Genomic DNA, 13426 nt, shown 5'->3' on the forward strand with positions numbered 1-13426 from the left:
TATCACTATATCCCTCAGAACCCACCCAGCACAGACACTGGCCTATAATGGCTGCATAATTTTTATTGGTGGCAGAGGAAAACAAGTAAATAGAAGGCTGAGTGGAAAAAGAGAGCTAGATAGGGAGCCAGACCAAGGAGCTGAAGAGGAATTAGAGGAACCATGGAGTGAGTGGGTCAATAAGAGCATCTTGATAAATTCTGAGGAAAAATGTCAAACCCTATAAGGCGTTTTTCCACATATGACCCAGATGTCAGTTGAGATATATTATCTTTTGAGATTCAGTGAAATTTCCTTTTACCTCATCCCACTGTGGGGCAGCTCCTCTCTTCCAATCTCTCTGGGGTTATGGGTGGTTTGATTTTTTTTTTAATCCCTCTGATGGACTGAGCATCTACGTCCATGGAATTATAAAGGTTTATGGTTGATTTGGCATCTCAGTAGTGCGGCTCATGTTCTCTACCACAGCACTCCAGACACTTCTTGATTTCTCCTCAAACATTGCTCATAGAAATTGTATAGGTAGCACAGTTGACTGAAGATATGGGCTTTACATTAGCATGCAGTTTGACCTCTTCTTCTTCGGTCTCCCTGCAAACATTGAGTTTCCTTCCCTGTATTATTACGTAGAGTGATTTCGCTCTCTGAAACTTATCCAACAACTGGCCCATTTCATCTTTTCAAGGATGCTTTATGGTCTTTTCAAATGAAGCATCCATCTGTTCTCCCACTTAGAGTATTCACTCTATAACTTCTTACCTTCATGCCTTTGCAAATACTTGCCTCTGACTAGAATATTGTTTCCGGAACAGAAGATTTGACAGAGGTTTGGAAATTTCAGTCTTTCCTTCTCTATATTCCACATTATTATCCATAAGTAGAAGGGAATAGTGTCAGAATTTATTTCCCTGCTGATATTAATTATGACACTACAACTGTCCCTGCCCCTGAAGTGGGTATAGTTGGTTTTTAAAGAACACTTTTCTTGCATTACAGAAACTTCTAGCAAGTACTTTCCTGGATTTGTTAAAGTCAAATAAACTGACCAGAAAAGGCAGCCCCTACCCCTTTCCTTCTTCCCCTGCCTCCCACCTTTCCTAGCTTAGAGCATTCCCCTTCTCTGTGATGTGGTCCCACCTTATCTGGACTTCTCCTATGGGCTTGTGTTATGGACACTTAGTTACAAATCTTATCACTCTTATTGAACTGTAAACTCTGCAAAGGTGAGATCATCCTTCTCCTCTGAAATTCTAAGCTAACCCAGTTTTTGACACAGAACAGATTTCGAAAACATCTGATTTATAACTGTGGATGAATGAATGAATGTGGAGCTTTGGATGGCTCCTTAGTGATCTGGAGAGGCTGCCATGGGAGGAGCATATGGTAACCCCCTACCCACTTCTACTGATTCAGAGTTCCTGCTAGAATTAATAAGCAACTCTTGATTTAGTGAAAACCTATTATGTGCAAGGCACAATGGGAGCTCCAGGAGTGAGATCTTTTTACTATACCTCTATCCAGCTTCTTGCCAACAACAACAACAACAACAACAACAAACAAACAAAAACAAACAAACAAACAACTTTCCAGAGCATTTCTTGCTATACTCCTTTCTATTCTTTTTGTGGAAATGCTGGGACTTAGAGGTAGAAAAGTGATATCACTGGAAATACTCAGGGCTGTCACATCTACATCTGGGGTTTGGCACTGCCAATTCACATTTTCTGAATGAGTTATTTCTATGTGCCTTCACAGCACCTAGCACTGCAGTGCCTTGCATAAATTATACACTCAGTGAGTACTTGTCAATTGATTTTGTACAAGTATGTGACAGCATAAATATATTATGAAAAATGAGGAGTCTAGGCACCAAAAGAGTCAGGATTCCTTCTAAAAAAAAAAAATGCACATTGGTGTAGCTTGGCTTAAAGTTCAAATGCCTTTGTACCCTGCCCTGCAGTATCTCTAAACAGGGGAATTTGATAAGGTAGTTGAAGAATAATATTACCTTTGCTCTCTCAGTGCAATCAAAAGCATTCCTAGCTTTTAGGTTGATCCTACTGGCTACCTTTTGAGGCATTTTCAAGAGCATAGCAAAAGAAGATGCTGTTCAATTTGAGAATCCTGTTGAACAATGCAGCTTTTAGAAATGGTCATAATTTCGTTGTTCGAAATTTTCGGTAAGTGATGACGGCCAGAAATTTGAGTCTGATTTAGGAACCATGGTGATAAATGAAATTTATCTCTTTTGCAGAGGAGTGCAGCTTCAAAAGGACTATCTGCAGGGTGTAGTGCCAGATTCGACCTTTATTTGAGACAGCTGTTTCTAATTACAGCTGAGCTTTCATTGCTCAGTCCTCTATAATCAGATTTCATCGTGTGTTGGGGGATGGGGGGTACTAACCGCGGCAGGTATAACAGACTAAATGTTCTTGATATCTTCTGTTTGTGTATATTCTCAACGAGCAACTGGGTGAAAAAAATTAGAGGAACTAATTTACACAGGGCCTTCAGTTTGTATTCTGGTTTGCTTGAAAACGATATATTATTCTAGGACGTGGGGATTAATCAGTTCTTTAAAAAAAAACAAAATTCAAATAGCAACTAGATTAATATTTACAAAGCTGTGGCAGAGGAGCCTTATGTGTGATGAGGAGAATGATTTTTTAAAAATAAAATGCAAATTTGAACTCTATTCCTGAAATTCTCAGTAGCATGTGCAGAGGAGGCTGTCTTTACTGAATTTATGTCAATTGAACTTACAGCCCCATGGAGCATATGGTGGTAAGTGGTGCAGAGTGAGTGTGTCTGTGGGGAAGGAGACAAGGGTGGTGAGCTAGCTGGGTAAGCAAAGCCATCAAATGTGGGCTTTGTTGCAAGAAAGCTTCTAGAGTAGCTAGGAAATGTTAACGAGCAGATAGAATTTTCCCAGAGCCTCTTTACAACCTAAACCAACTTCAAAACAACTTCACTGACTTCCTCGAGGAGGATGCTTCTAGTTTGAAGTTTTTTTCCCTCTGTTAGGAAGTGGGCCTATGACAACGGCCCTAGGCATCCCTTCTCTGGGCCACCTCACAGCTCTGAATTCTCTGGATTCCACTATTAGCACCACATCTTTGGTGAATATAAGACTCAGAAGCCAGAATGACATTGTGAAATATTAGACCTAGGTGAGACCTCAGAGCCACAGAATAATGCCTCCTCTTATTACATAGATAAGGTCAATGAAGTCCAGAGAGATTATGGGATTTACCAATTAGTGACAGAATTACACCATATATCTAAGAATCTAGAGGAAAGCTCAGGTTTTGGATTCTCAAGAACTAGGTTCAAGGTTTGGCACCACCATTTGCTGGCTATATGAACTTGAGCAAGTCATTAAAATTTTCTGTAGTGTTGCTTCACTTATAAAATGGGAAAAAGAGTAATATTTGCTCTGCTCCACCGTAGGGTACTTCAATCATTCATTTAATAAATACTTATTGAGCACTGACTTTGTGCCATACCTTAGGCAAGGTGTTAGAGATGCAGTGGTAAATAAGGTAAATAATATATTTCGTTCCAGACACATAAAGTCACAGTCTACTGATGATCAGTGAGATAATGTGTGTAAAAACTGTAAAGTGACAGACAAATATTCATTATTTTATCATTCCATCTCATTGAGTTATATCAGATAAGAGTGTGATGAAATTATATTCCATAATTTTTAAAAAAGAATCAACATTGAGCTGAAAATAATCAACTGAATGAATAACCAAAGCTTAGAACTTAAACTTATATAGTCTTCTTTGCTAATTTCAGTGATGATTGATTTTTTTAAAAATCATTATCCATCTCGTTTTTTTTTTATTAGTTTCAAGTATATAGTACATTGGTTAGACATTTATATAGTTTATAAAACAATCCCTCTAATTGCTCCTTTTCTCCTCTGGTTTTCCACCTAGCTGATACATTAATGCTAACTATATTCTCTATGCTATGCCCCCCATCCCCGTGACCATCTATCAACTACTAATTTGTACTTCTTTAACCCTTCACCCAATTCTCCCAACCCCCAACTCCCCCTTCCCTCTGTCCATCACCAAATTGTCCTCTATATTTGAGTCTGTTTTTGATTAGTTTGTTCTTTGTTCCTTAGATTCCATATATAAGTGAAATCATATGGTATTTATCTTTCTCTGTCTGACTTATTTCATTCAGTATAATAACCTCTAGGTCCATCCATGTCATTGCAAATGGTAGGGTTTCATTTTTTTTTTAATGGCTGAGCAATATTCTATTGTATATATGAACCATAACTTCTTTATCCAAATAAATCCATGCCTATATGCTCCCTTAATATATGACAAAGGAGGTAAGAATATACAATGGAGTAAAGACGGTCTCTTCAATAAATGGTGTTGGGAAAATTGGACAAATACATGCAAAAAAGAAAAAAAAAAAAGAAACTGGACCACCTTCTTACACCGTATAGAAGAATAGACTCAAAATGGGTTAAAGACTGAAATGTAAGACCTGAAACCATAAAACTCTAGAAGAAAATATAGGCAGTAAACTTTCTCATATTGCTAACAATAATTTATTTTCAGATATATCTCCCTGGGCAAGGGAAACAGTAGAAAAAATAAATAGGACTACATCATACTAAAAAGTTTTGCACAGCAAAGGAAACCATCAACAAAACAAAAAGACAATGGAATGGGAGACGATATTTGCTAATGATTAATTTTTTTTTTTTACAATTATTACAGGTTAATTTTTTCTATTTTTAAAATTAATTAATTGTTTAATGGTGACATTGGTTAACGAAATCCAATAAGTTTCAGCTGTATACTTTAACAGTAAGGCATATATATATATATATATATATATATATATATATATATATATATATATATATGAATCACCTGTCTTATTAGGAGCTTAAGAGTGTGAGTCTCTGTTGAAAAATGGGATAACATTGAAACAGTGACATTCTCATGTGAAATGGGCATTTTTCTTTTCTACTCTTAATTAGCCACACTACCTTCCAGCTAGATGAATTCAAAATTGCTGATCCTCGATAAGACCTACAGCCTTTGATGACCCCTCAGCAACAAAGAAAAGCTCCCTGTTGTAATTTTACTTTGATTTTCAGCTTTCCACAGAAATTTGACTCCCCGCACCAGCTCTCTTGGGAAAGGTGGAGGGCCCTTCTTACAAAACCTACCACATGCGTGTACCACCATAGAGTAATAGGAAATATGTAGTTATGGTTTGGCAGTGCCACAAAACAGGGACGGCACAGTTTTGAAGTGAGAGCCATATTGCCATGGACAAGATAAAATAATAGCTTAAGTGAGGTAGAAGCCATCCATGCTTGCTCCTAGATCAATCATTTTTAGTCAATTATTATTATTATTATTATTATTTTTTTACAAAATCAATAGGATCAGATGTGAAGACTGACAAAAACACCCAATCCATAGGCTTTTCATCTCACAAATGAGGCTCTAGAGCCTAGCTGTGTTTGAATACTAGACGGTATCCTATGATTTGTTGTCTATTAGGAAAACCACTTATAGCTTTTAAAGAAACCACTAAAAATCTCTTTATCAGAGAAGATAAATTTGTCAGTGCAGTTCAGTTTCATCTCACAAATAGAAATTTCTTCAGAGAATATTGAGCTATTGTGGAGGTTATGGATTGGAGCCGGAGGTGACTGGTTTTCAGGTATGTCATTCCAGGCTTCACTAACTCATATATTCCCTTCATCCCACACACATGCCTATCTATATACACATGGACACACAGATAAAGCAATCACAGGCCACCCATGTTCTTGCACAGAGAGAAAACAATCCTCTTTCATTATTCACATTTTCTGTCATAACTAAAATGACTGCATTAAAAAACAACAACAACATATTTCTTAACTTCAGAAAACCATATAAAGCATGAGGCCAGGAATGGAATGGGGTCATATTGTTACCCTTGGCCAACAGTAGAATTTGGATTTTATTTATAGTTTGTTATTTTTAGTAATTTAGTAATTTAGTAATTTAACTAAGATAAAAGTAGAGGTGGCCACAGATTTTCAACCGTTTAGGGTTTCCAGCCCTTTAATAGTATGTCTGTATAAAGCTAACTCTTCAATTTCAGATGAGGGAAAATTTTACATTTTACAATATTGACAATCTAAGGTATCTTAGAAACCACTTAGTCACTCAGTTATCAATAGTAATTTATACCACATATGAGTATGTGGCAACAGTGAGAAATGTTTCGAGTAAATTTTTATTAATACATTATTACTGTTATTGTTAATAATAAAGAGATTTGGAAATGATTGTGCTTTTTTTTCTAATTAGTAGGATCAGATTCAAGAGTTTTGTGAAAATGAAGTCGCTCTTCCTTGTGTGCATTACAATATGCCTTCTTGAGATGGAAAGAAAGAGATGGAATTAAAGTTAGGTCACTAAGAATTCGATGACTCCAGTATGGCCTGTGAAAAATTCTGTGTTTATAAACTTCATGAATGTTGTGGAAGGCAAAGACATGAAGAATCACTGAATTTTAGTACATTTCCTTAATTTTTCCAATGAGGCATTGAGGCTAAAGATGGGCAGGCAATGATCTACCCAAAGTCATAATTGAACTAGGACTAGAATTTGAATATTTAAAACCACTGCTCTTTTCATTCCACTGCTTTGATTACTCTGATCCTTCCAAATTGATCAAGTTGGTTAATCTACCCTTGCACAATATCCTTTTTTTAAGGTACAGCCAAAATATCTCAATAAAGAAAAAAAAAATCAAGAAAATATGCCTTAACTATTGCATCAATCTGTAAAGTTAAAGTAACACCAGAATCTCAGCCACAGGGGCTATAGGCCCTTTCTTATGCCTCCAGAAGCTAAAGTCTTTATCTTAAATTCTCCATGGTGATCAAAATACCATTTAGCATTGAATATTTTCCTGCTCTGGCAAAGTCTGTTTCTGACTGACCACATTTTACTCGGATCAAGCATCTTTCTCTTCCAACAAAATACAGTTATACAAGGAAACACATTCAGGTCTCTCCCTATGTTCAAACAATTTACCAGAGTTGGAAAACGTGGACTCTAACAATAAAAGTTTCCTTCTGCCAATAGAGAATATACTTCCATTTTATAGCTGGGAAGATATTTGGATAAAGCTAAAATAAGGGCCCACTATTGCTTTGGCTTAACTTCTTAGCATTCAGTGATTTGGGGTTGAAAAATCTCTATAATTATTTTTTCAAGGTATAAAATTAATGTAAGGAACTAATCTTGCCTTTTTCAAATGTGCTGGCTTTAACTAGGCTGCAATGATAGTTTTGACAGAAAATCTGTGCCTGGTTCCCATTATTTTCTAGAATATTGTGTGTTGGCTGAAGAATGACAATGTGATTTAAGTCTGGTTTACCAAGGAGACACACTTGAGTACAAAAAGACCACAAATTTTATGGGAACACTAAAGTAGTGATTCTGGCCCTGATCTGGGTGTTTGTGAATCAGACTAGGCTGCCTCCAACGGAGGCATGGGATCTTTATGAGAATTTAATGCCAGCAGTTTTACCTGGCTAATTTGAGTGTGAGTTTATCACCAAAAAGCAAGAAATGCTTGATAGAGACCAGGAAAAAGAGGGGGTGAGGGGGCCTGTGGTGGAGGCATTTCAACATGGCCCAAATTCTACTTTTCTCTAATGTTTAAGTAGCTTAAGAAAGAGGTGTGGCAGTTGCATTTTGGAGCCAAGCGGAGGTCTATGGGGAGATAGTAAACAGGATAGGAATTTAAACTGGAACCATTGTGTTTGTTTTCCTTCCAGTGATAAATTCTCCTGGTTAGCTCTTGATATCTATTAAAAACAGCTTTTTTCCCAAGTGAACATTTCCTGCCCCACCTCCTGGATAGAATTGAGAAAGGTGGTGATAACTCTAATGATTTTCCAGTGGTGTAAACAGTATGACCCGCTTCACCAATTGAGGTGCAATTTTAAAATTTCTTTCCAGTTAATCACTCAATCCCTCACATGCCAGTATGACCCGATGTATAGTATTTACCTCTCTACCCTTTTTGTCTCCAAGAACCCTTGGTTAGTGGAGAGAGGGAGCCAATATATCATTATAGTTTACTATTATGGTACTTTGGATTTGGCCTTCATGGTGCCATGGGCAAAAACTTGTCCCATCATGCCCTCTGAGCAGTTTTCCAGGTTTCTGCACTTTACTCAGACTTCTGCACCTAGGATCCAAGGTTATGTTGCACTTGTTTCACATGCATGTCCCACCATTATTCTCAGTAGTACAGATACTGTACTGGATTGGTTGAGTTCTGGGGGATTTCAGCTGTAGCATCACACTAGGCTACACTCAGTTCTCCTTTATGACTCTTAGGCTTGGGCCACAGCCCATACTTGCTTTTCTCTCAACATTAATTCTCTTTTGGGGCTCTTGGTGTCTTTTTTTTGTCATCAGATCTTGGTCATTTCCCTATGTATTTATAATGACAATAAGAGGCTTTTTAATGTTCTGACAAAAAATTTAAAAGTCACAGAACATTTGTGATTTTTTGCATTGATTATTAAAGTTGCTTTGCATGGTTTCAGATTTAATCCATCTAGAAATCTGCTGAATTTCTTATACAAATTGATTTACTTCTGCCCCAGAGATGTACTATCATTCATTCATCATTTACTTTAGAAAAATTTATTAAATGCCTACTATATCCCAGACATTTCAATAAGTACTGCATAAATATCAATGAATAAAAAAGGCAAGATCCCTGACATCATGGATCACATAATCCAATGGAAAAATAAAAATTAAACAATAAATAGACACATATATATTAAAATTTATAATCAGTGTTATTAACGAAGGAAAGCAAAGAGGAGGCTACTTAGTATAGTCAGGGAAGGCATCTCATAGGGGGTGGTATTTAAGCTTCCAGCCTAAGGATGAGAAAAAGCCTGCCTTGACAGCTGAGGGGAGAGTGTTCTGGACAGAAGGAATAGCATATAAGAGTCTTACGATGAGACAGCATCTAAGGTACAGGCAGTATTTCATTTACGTGGTCCGAATATGCAGGAATTTCAACTTCAATTTAGTTAAATAACTCCAGTATTCTAAGTATGCCTTTTGAATTTCAGTTGCCATGGTATATTAATTGTGAGTACATGAACAAAGTAAAGACTTCAATGCTGGCTCTTCAGTCCACAAATCACTATGTACATAACAGATGCACATCATGATCGGTGATTAATCACACCCCTTCTTTCAGTCTGTTGGTGATTGCTCACTGTGCATCTGTTATTCAGTTCACATATAGACAGCAAAAAGTATAGTTGTGTTGCCTTATTTCCTCCCAGTGATAAACCCATGTGATATTTTATAAAAACGAATAATTGAAGGGGAGAATTCTCTGACAGAGATGAAAGTGCAACAGAGAAATAAAAAATAACACTGGTCATTAAATTGAATCAAATGTTAATGTATTTATGAAAGAAATAGCTATGCAGCCAGAGGAACTTAGTGAAGAAAAACTTATCGACATAAATAAAGAAAGAGGTTGTGACAAAAAGTATACAGATGTTTCAGAGGAAGTAATACCTGCAAAACACTTCATATTAAAGGAACTGTCAGAGATATTTCAAAATATTGAAAGTACAAAGTATAAAATGTTGGAAGTTGATTCAAACTTAGAAAGGAATATGACAATTCACCAAAGCATAGAAAAGATGCTTGCTCTGTATCATAAATTATATGATAAAAAGACAGCATGCACTGTTCAAACTACTCTTGACAATTTTTACAAAGAAATAAAACACTATAATTCTCAATGTTTTAATGTTTTAAATTACAATGTACTAAATATATATCAGTTTTGCTATCTTTGTCATTTCCCTATATATTTATACTGACAATAAGAGGCTTTTTAATGTTCTGGCAAAAAAATTTAAAAGTCACAGAACAATTGTGATTTTTCGCATTGATTATTAAAGTTGCTTTGCACGGTTTCAGATTTAATGGCTATTTAAGTTCCACTCTACCTTTTAAAGCCAGAACTGTCTGTATATATTTATACTGACAATAAGAGGCTTTTTAATGTTCTGGCAAAAAAATTTAAAAGTCACAGAACAATTGTGATTTTTTGCATTGATTATTAAATATAAAAAGAAGCTTATCTGCTAATATTTATTGGAGGGCAACAAGAATGAGGGCAACATTATCAGTGGCTGCCATGTGGACACTGTAGTCATGAAGAGGCATTCTTTTGATCAGTCGTGGTCTAAAAAAATAATTTGAAATTTGAAATAAAGTTTCTGTCACTATATAAGTTTGAAAATGAAAGATCTGGACAAAAACAGAACGTTCAAGCAGGATGTTTGTGTCTTCTTTCTACCTTCATACTCAAATGTGTCAGAGCAGAAATAAAAAGAGCAATATCTTATAATGCGATCTCAACAGCAGTACATTAACCCTAACCCTAACCCCACCTTCAATTTTGAAACTTCTTGAAATGTATAAGGAAAAATTTGAGAAAACCCCAATATGTCCTCTGTTTGGGTAATAAATAAGGGCTGGACGTTGGAGCTTTTTTAAAGTAGTTAAAGGTGTTGTCGGTTCTCCTCTTTCACCATTGTTTTCCTATTTCCTTGCATGGAAAGGGAAGAGAGAAGATTAGTTCCCTGCAAATTTTTAATTTTCTTTTAATCTCTAATTCTTTTTCTCTGTGATTCAACAACAACATGATTCTGAGATCTATGATATTTTCTTAAATGGAACTTGTAGTCCCTTAATTATTTAGAAGGAAGTGGATACAACAAAACCTTGTGGGAACTGAGACTGGAGGAGGTTATTGAATCCCTTGAGCATAGCAGTTTGGAGACTCAGCTTTTGTGGGCTCCAAAATAACTAGGAGTCTGAGCTAGAGCTCGAGGCAAAAAATAAAGACTTAAAATTAGTTCATGGTTTGTTTTTCCTGTTGTTGATGGATATAAGCTCAACAACTATAGTGATGTTTTCCAAATTCCTTGAATCCCGGGAGCAGGGTTTTCCAGCAAAGTTTTTGTCCCCCTTTTAAAATGATATTGGAGTAACTGTTAAGCCAAGGAATATTAATATATTATTGTAAGACAAAGAGTCAAGAGAGTTTATCCTCTGTGACTTTATGTTGCTTAGACCTTATTCCAGAAGAAAAATATTTTCCAAACTGCCCTAAATGTGAATTGGGAAAGATGAAGCTGCCATGCCTCTATTCCAGGCCAGACATGTTAAACTTGTTTACAGATCCCCAGAAAAAAAAAATCCAGTTGATTCTGAAAAATGCATGAATAACAGTCAAATGGTTTGCTTCTCAACAATATCAGTACTTATATATTCTAAGTATTGCTTAATATTATCACTAATTAATACTATCAGAACCAAACATATAATCAAATTACACATGTCAAAACAAATTTCCTGCCTAAATCCCATGTCTCCAAAGTTATCAAATTGCTCACTACTACTATCCAGATCTTAGACACAGTTTTGTAAGCTTTTTAGTAGGGTTCCAGTAGAAGGAATAAAATGGAGCTCTAATCTAGAAATTTCTTTAGTCAGCAAAATGTTTTTGTATATTTACCATTTAATTTTAAAACACTTGGTTTTCATTAGTCTAAACTTTTAATTTTTATTTATTTTTCTTTATGTTTTGTTATGGATATAATCTATCAGGATAGTAACACATATATTATTGATAAATCAACATAGATCTATGTCTTTTTTTTAAATATTGAGGGTCTATAATAAAAAAAAATTAAAGATTGCTGTTTTAAAGAAATTTCCATTTGGAGAATAGATGAATTACATATTTTAAAAGTTGAAGACTCCGGTTCATCTTTGAAAGAGGAATGTTGACCAAAATTTTGATTCATATATAAGCTGAAAAAAGTACTTTCTATTGAAGTTGAATATGTCATTGTTATCTTATATTAAATCAATCAACCAATCATTAGCCAACTAACCCACAAACCCACCATCTTTATGGAAGTTCCTTTTCTTACTAACTAGAATCTCTGAAGGTCTACCAAAAGGTCTACCAAAAAAATCTATTCCCCTACTGAACACAAAATGAACCAATCAACTCTGCTGGAAATTTGGATATTTAGTGAAATACTCATTTGTCCAAGTTATTTGACATCATGCAGTGGAAAAAACAAATTGAGTGAATTTATGAGTTTCTTATCTTGACACAATTGCAAAAAGGCATACATAGATCCCACCAGAGAATTTACTCTTTATCTCAAGTATCACAAGCTCACTTCTTAGGCTAAAATTTAAGCACAATCATTTAATGACAGTTGTTCTACTCCTGGTAAAATTAATGTTTAATATACGTGGTGATCTACAATTTGCCCTTGGTTATTCATAATTTATAATGGTTATACAATACTAATTATTATTAAATAGAGATCACACTTGGGAATACTGAAGGAATAAATGCTATCTATTTTATGTACCGATTACCCCAAATAACAATTATTATCATCACAATGTAATGGAATGTTAAAATGAGACTCCTTCTGTCTCAGTTTCTGCCCAGGCCCAATACATGCTGACTCTTCTCACAATACAAAGTGAGATGCCAGACCACTAAAGGCTTGCAAAGGAGATACACAAGAATTAGCTTTGCAACCCATTGGTGATCACCTGCAGCTGCTATTGCAGAAACAAATAAACGAATGGTAGATTTGAAGAAAATTTTCGAAGTATTATCATTTGAAGTATTACCTCAAGCCTAGGGACTGTGGCTCCAATGGCACCCATCTTTTCAATGGGAGAGCTTGGAGACACAATACACTAATGTCAGGCCTACACCTGTTTTGATAGCAGAGCAAGAGGAATCTATGTTGGGATGGACCTGACTCTTGTCAGAGGAAAGAACATGAAGGGCTTTCCATGAACCGAAATGGAATGAGAAAGAGACCTAGTGTGGTATCGTTTCACATCATGACCAAGAGACCTGCCGAACGGGTGGAGAGAGCTCAGCAAAAAGAGTCTGAAGGTGCTCCCTTGGATAGCAGAAGAGATGTAATTTTCTGCCATCAAGGACTGCTATGAGAAATTCCCAGCAGTGAGATTGTTCTCCAAAGGACCCTGAAAAGCACCGCATGAGAGAAAGAGTTGGCCTCAAGCACCTATGCCAATTCTACATTGCTAGAACAGAACCAGACTTTGCTTGGCCCTTAACTCCTCACCTTCCCTTGGCTTTACTTGGAAGAATTGAAGGCAGAGAATCAGAGAAAACAGCTCACAATCCCTCTTCTCCTATATAGAGGAGGCAGTCTTAAATTAGGCATAAGTTGGAAGGAAAAGGTTTCTTAAAGTTTTTAAAAAATCATTATTATTCTTATACATCATTTTACTGAGACTCT

General features: G+C 35.9%; 1 protein-coding gene across 1 annotated transcript in view; it reads left to right on the plus strand.

Moving 5' to 3' along the window:
- The first annotated feature begins 2103 nt into the window (after window positions 1-2103).
- The window catches only part of OTC (ornithine carbamoyltransferase), a 62082-nt gene continuing 50759 nt past the window's right edge, over window positions 2104-13426 (plus strand). The window contains exon 1 of the mRNA XM_023525609.1: window positions 2104-2180. Coding sequence (XP_023381377.1) covers window positions 2104-2180 — 77 coding nt within the window. The remainder of the gene's footprint in view (window positions 2181-13426) is intronic.

The sequence above is a fragment of the Pteropus vampyrus genome, unplaced genomic scaffold (assembly GCF_000151845.1).
Source record: "Pteropus vampyrus isolate Shadow unplaced genomic scaffold, Pvam_2.0 Scaffold582, whole genome shotgun sequence".
NCBI classification, from domain to species: domain Eukaryota; kingdom Metazoa; phylum Chordata; class Mammalia; order Chiroptera; family Pteropodidae; genus Pteropus; species Pteropus vampyrus.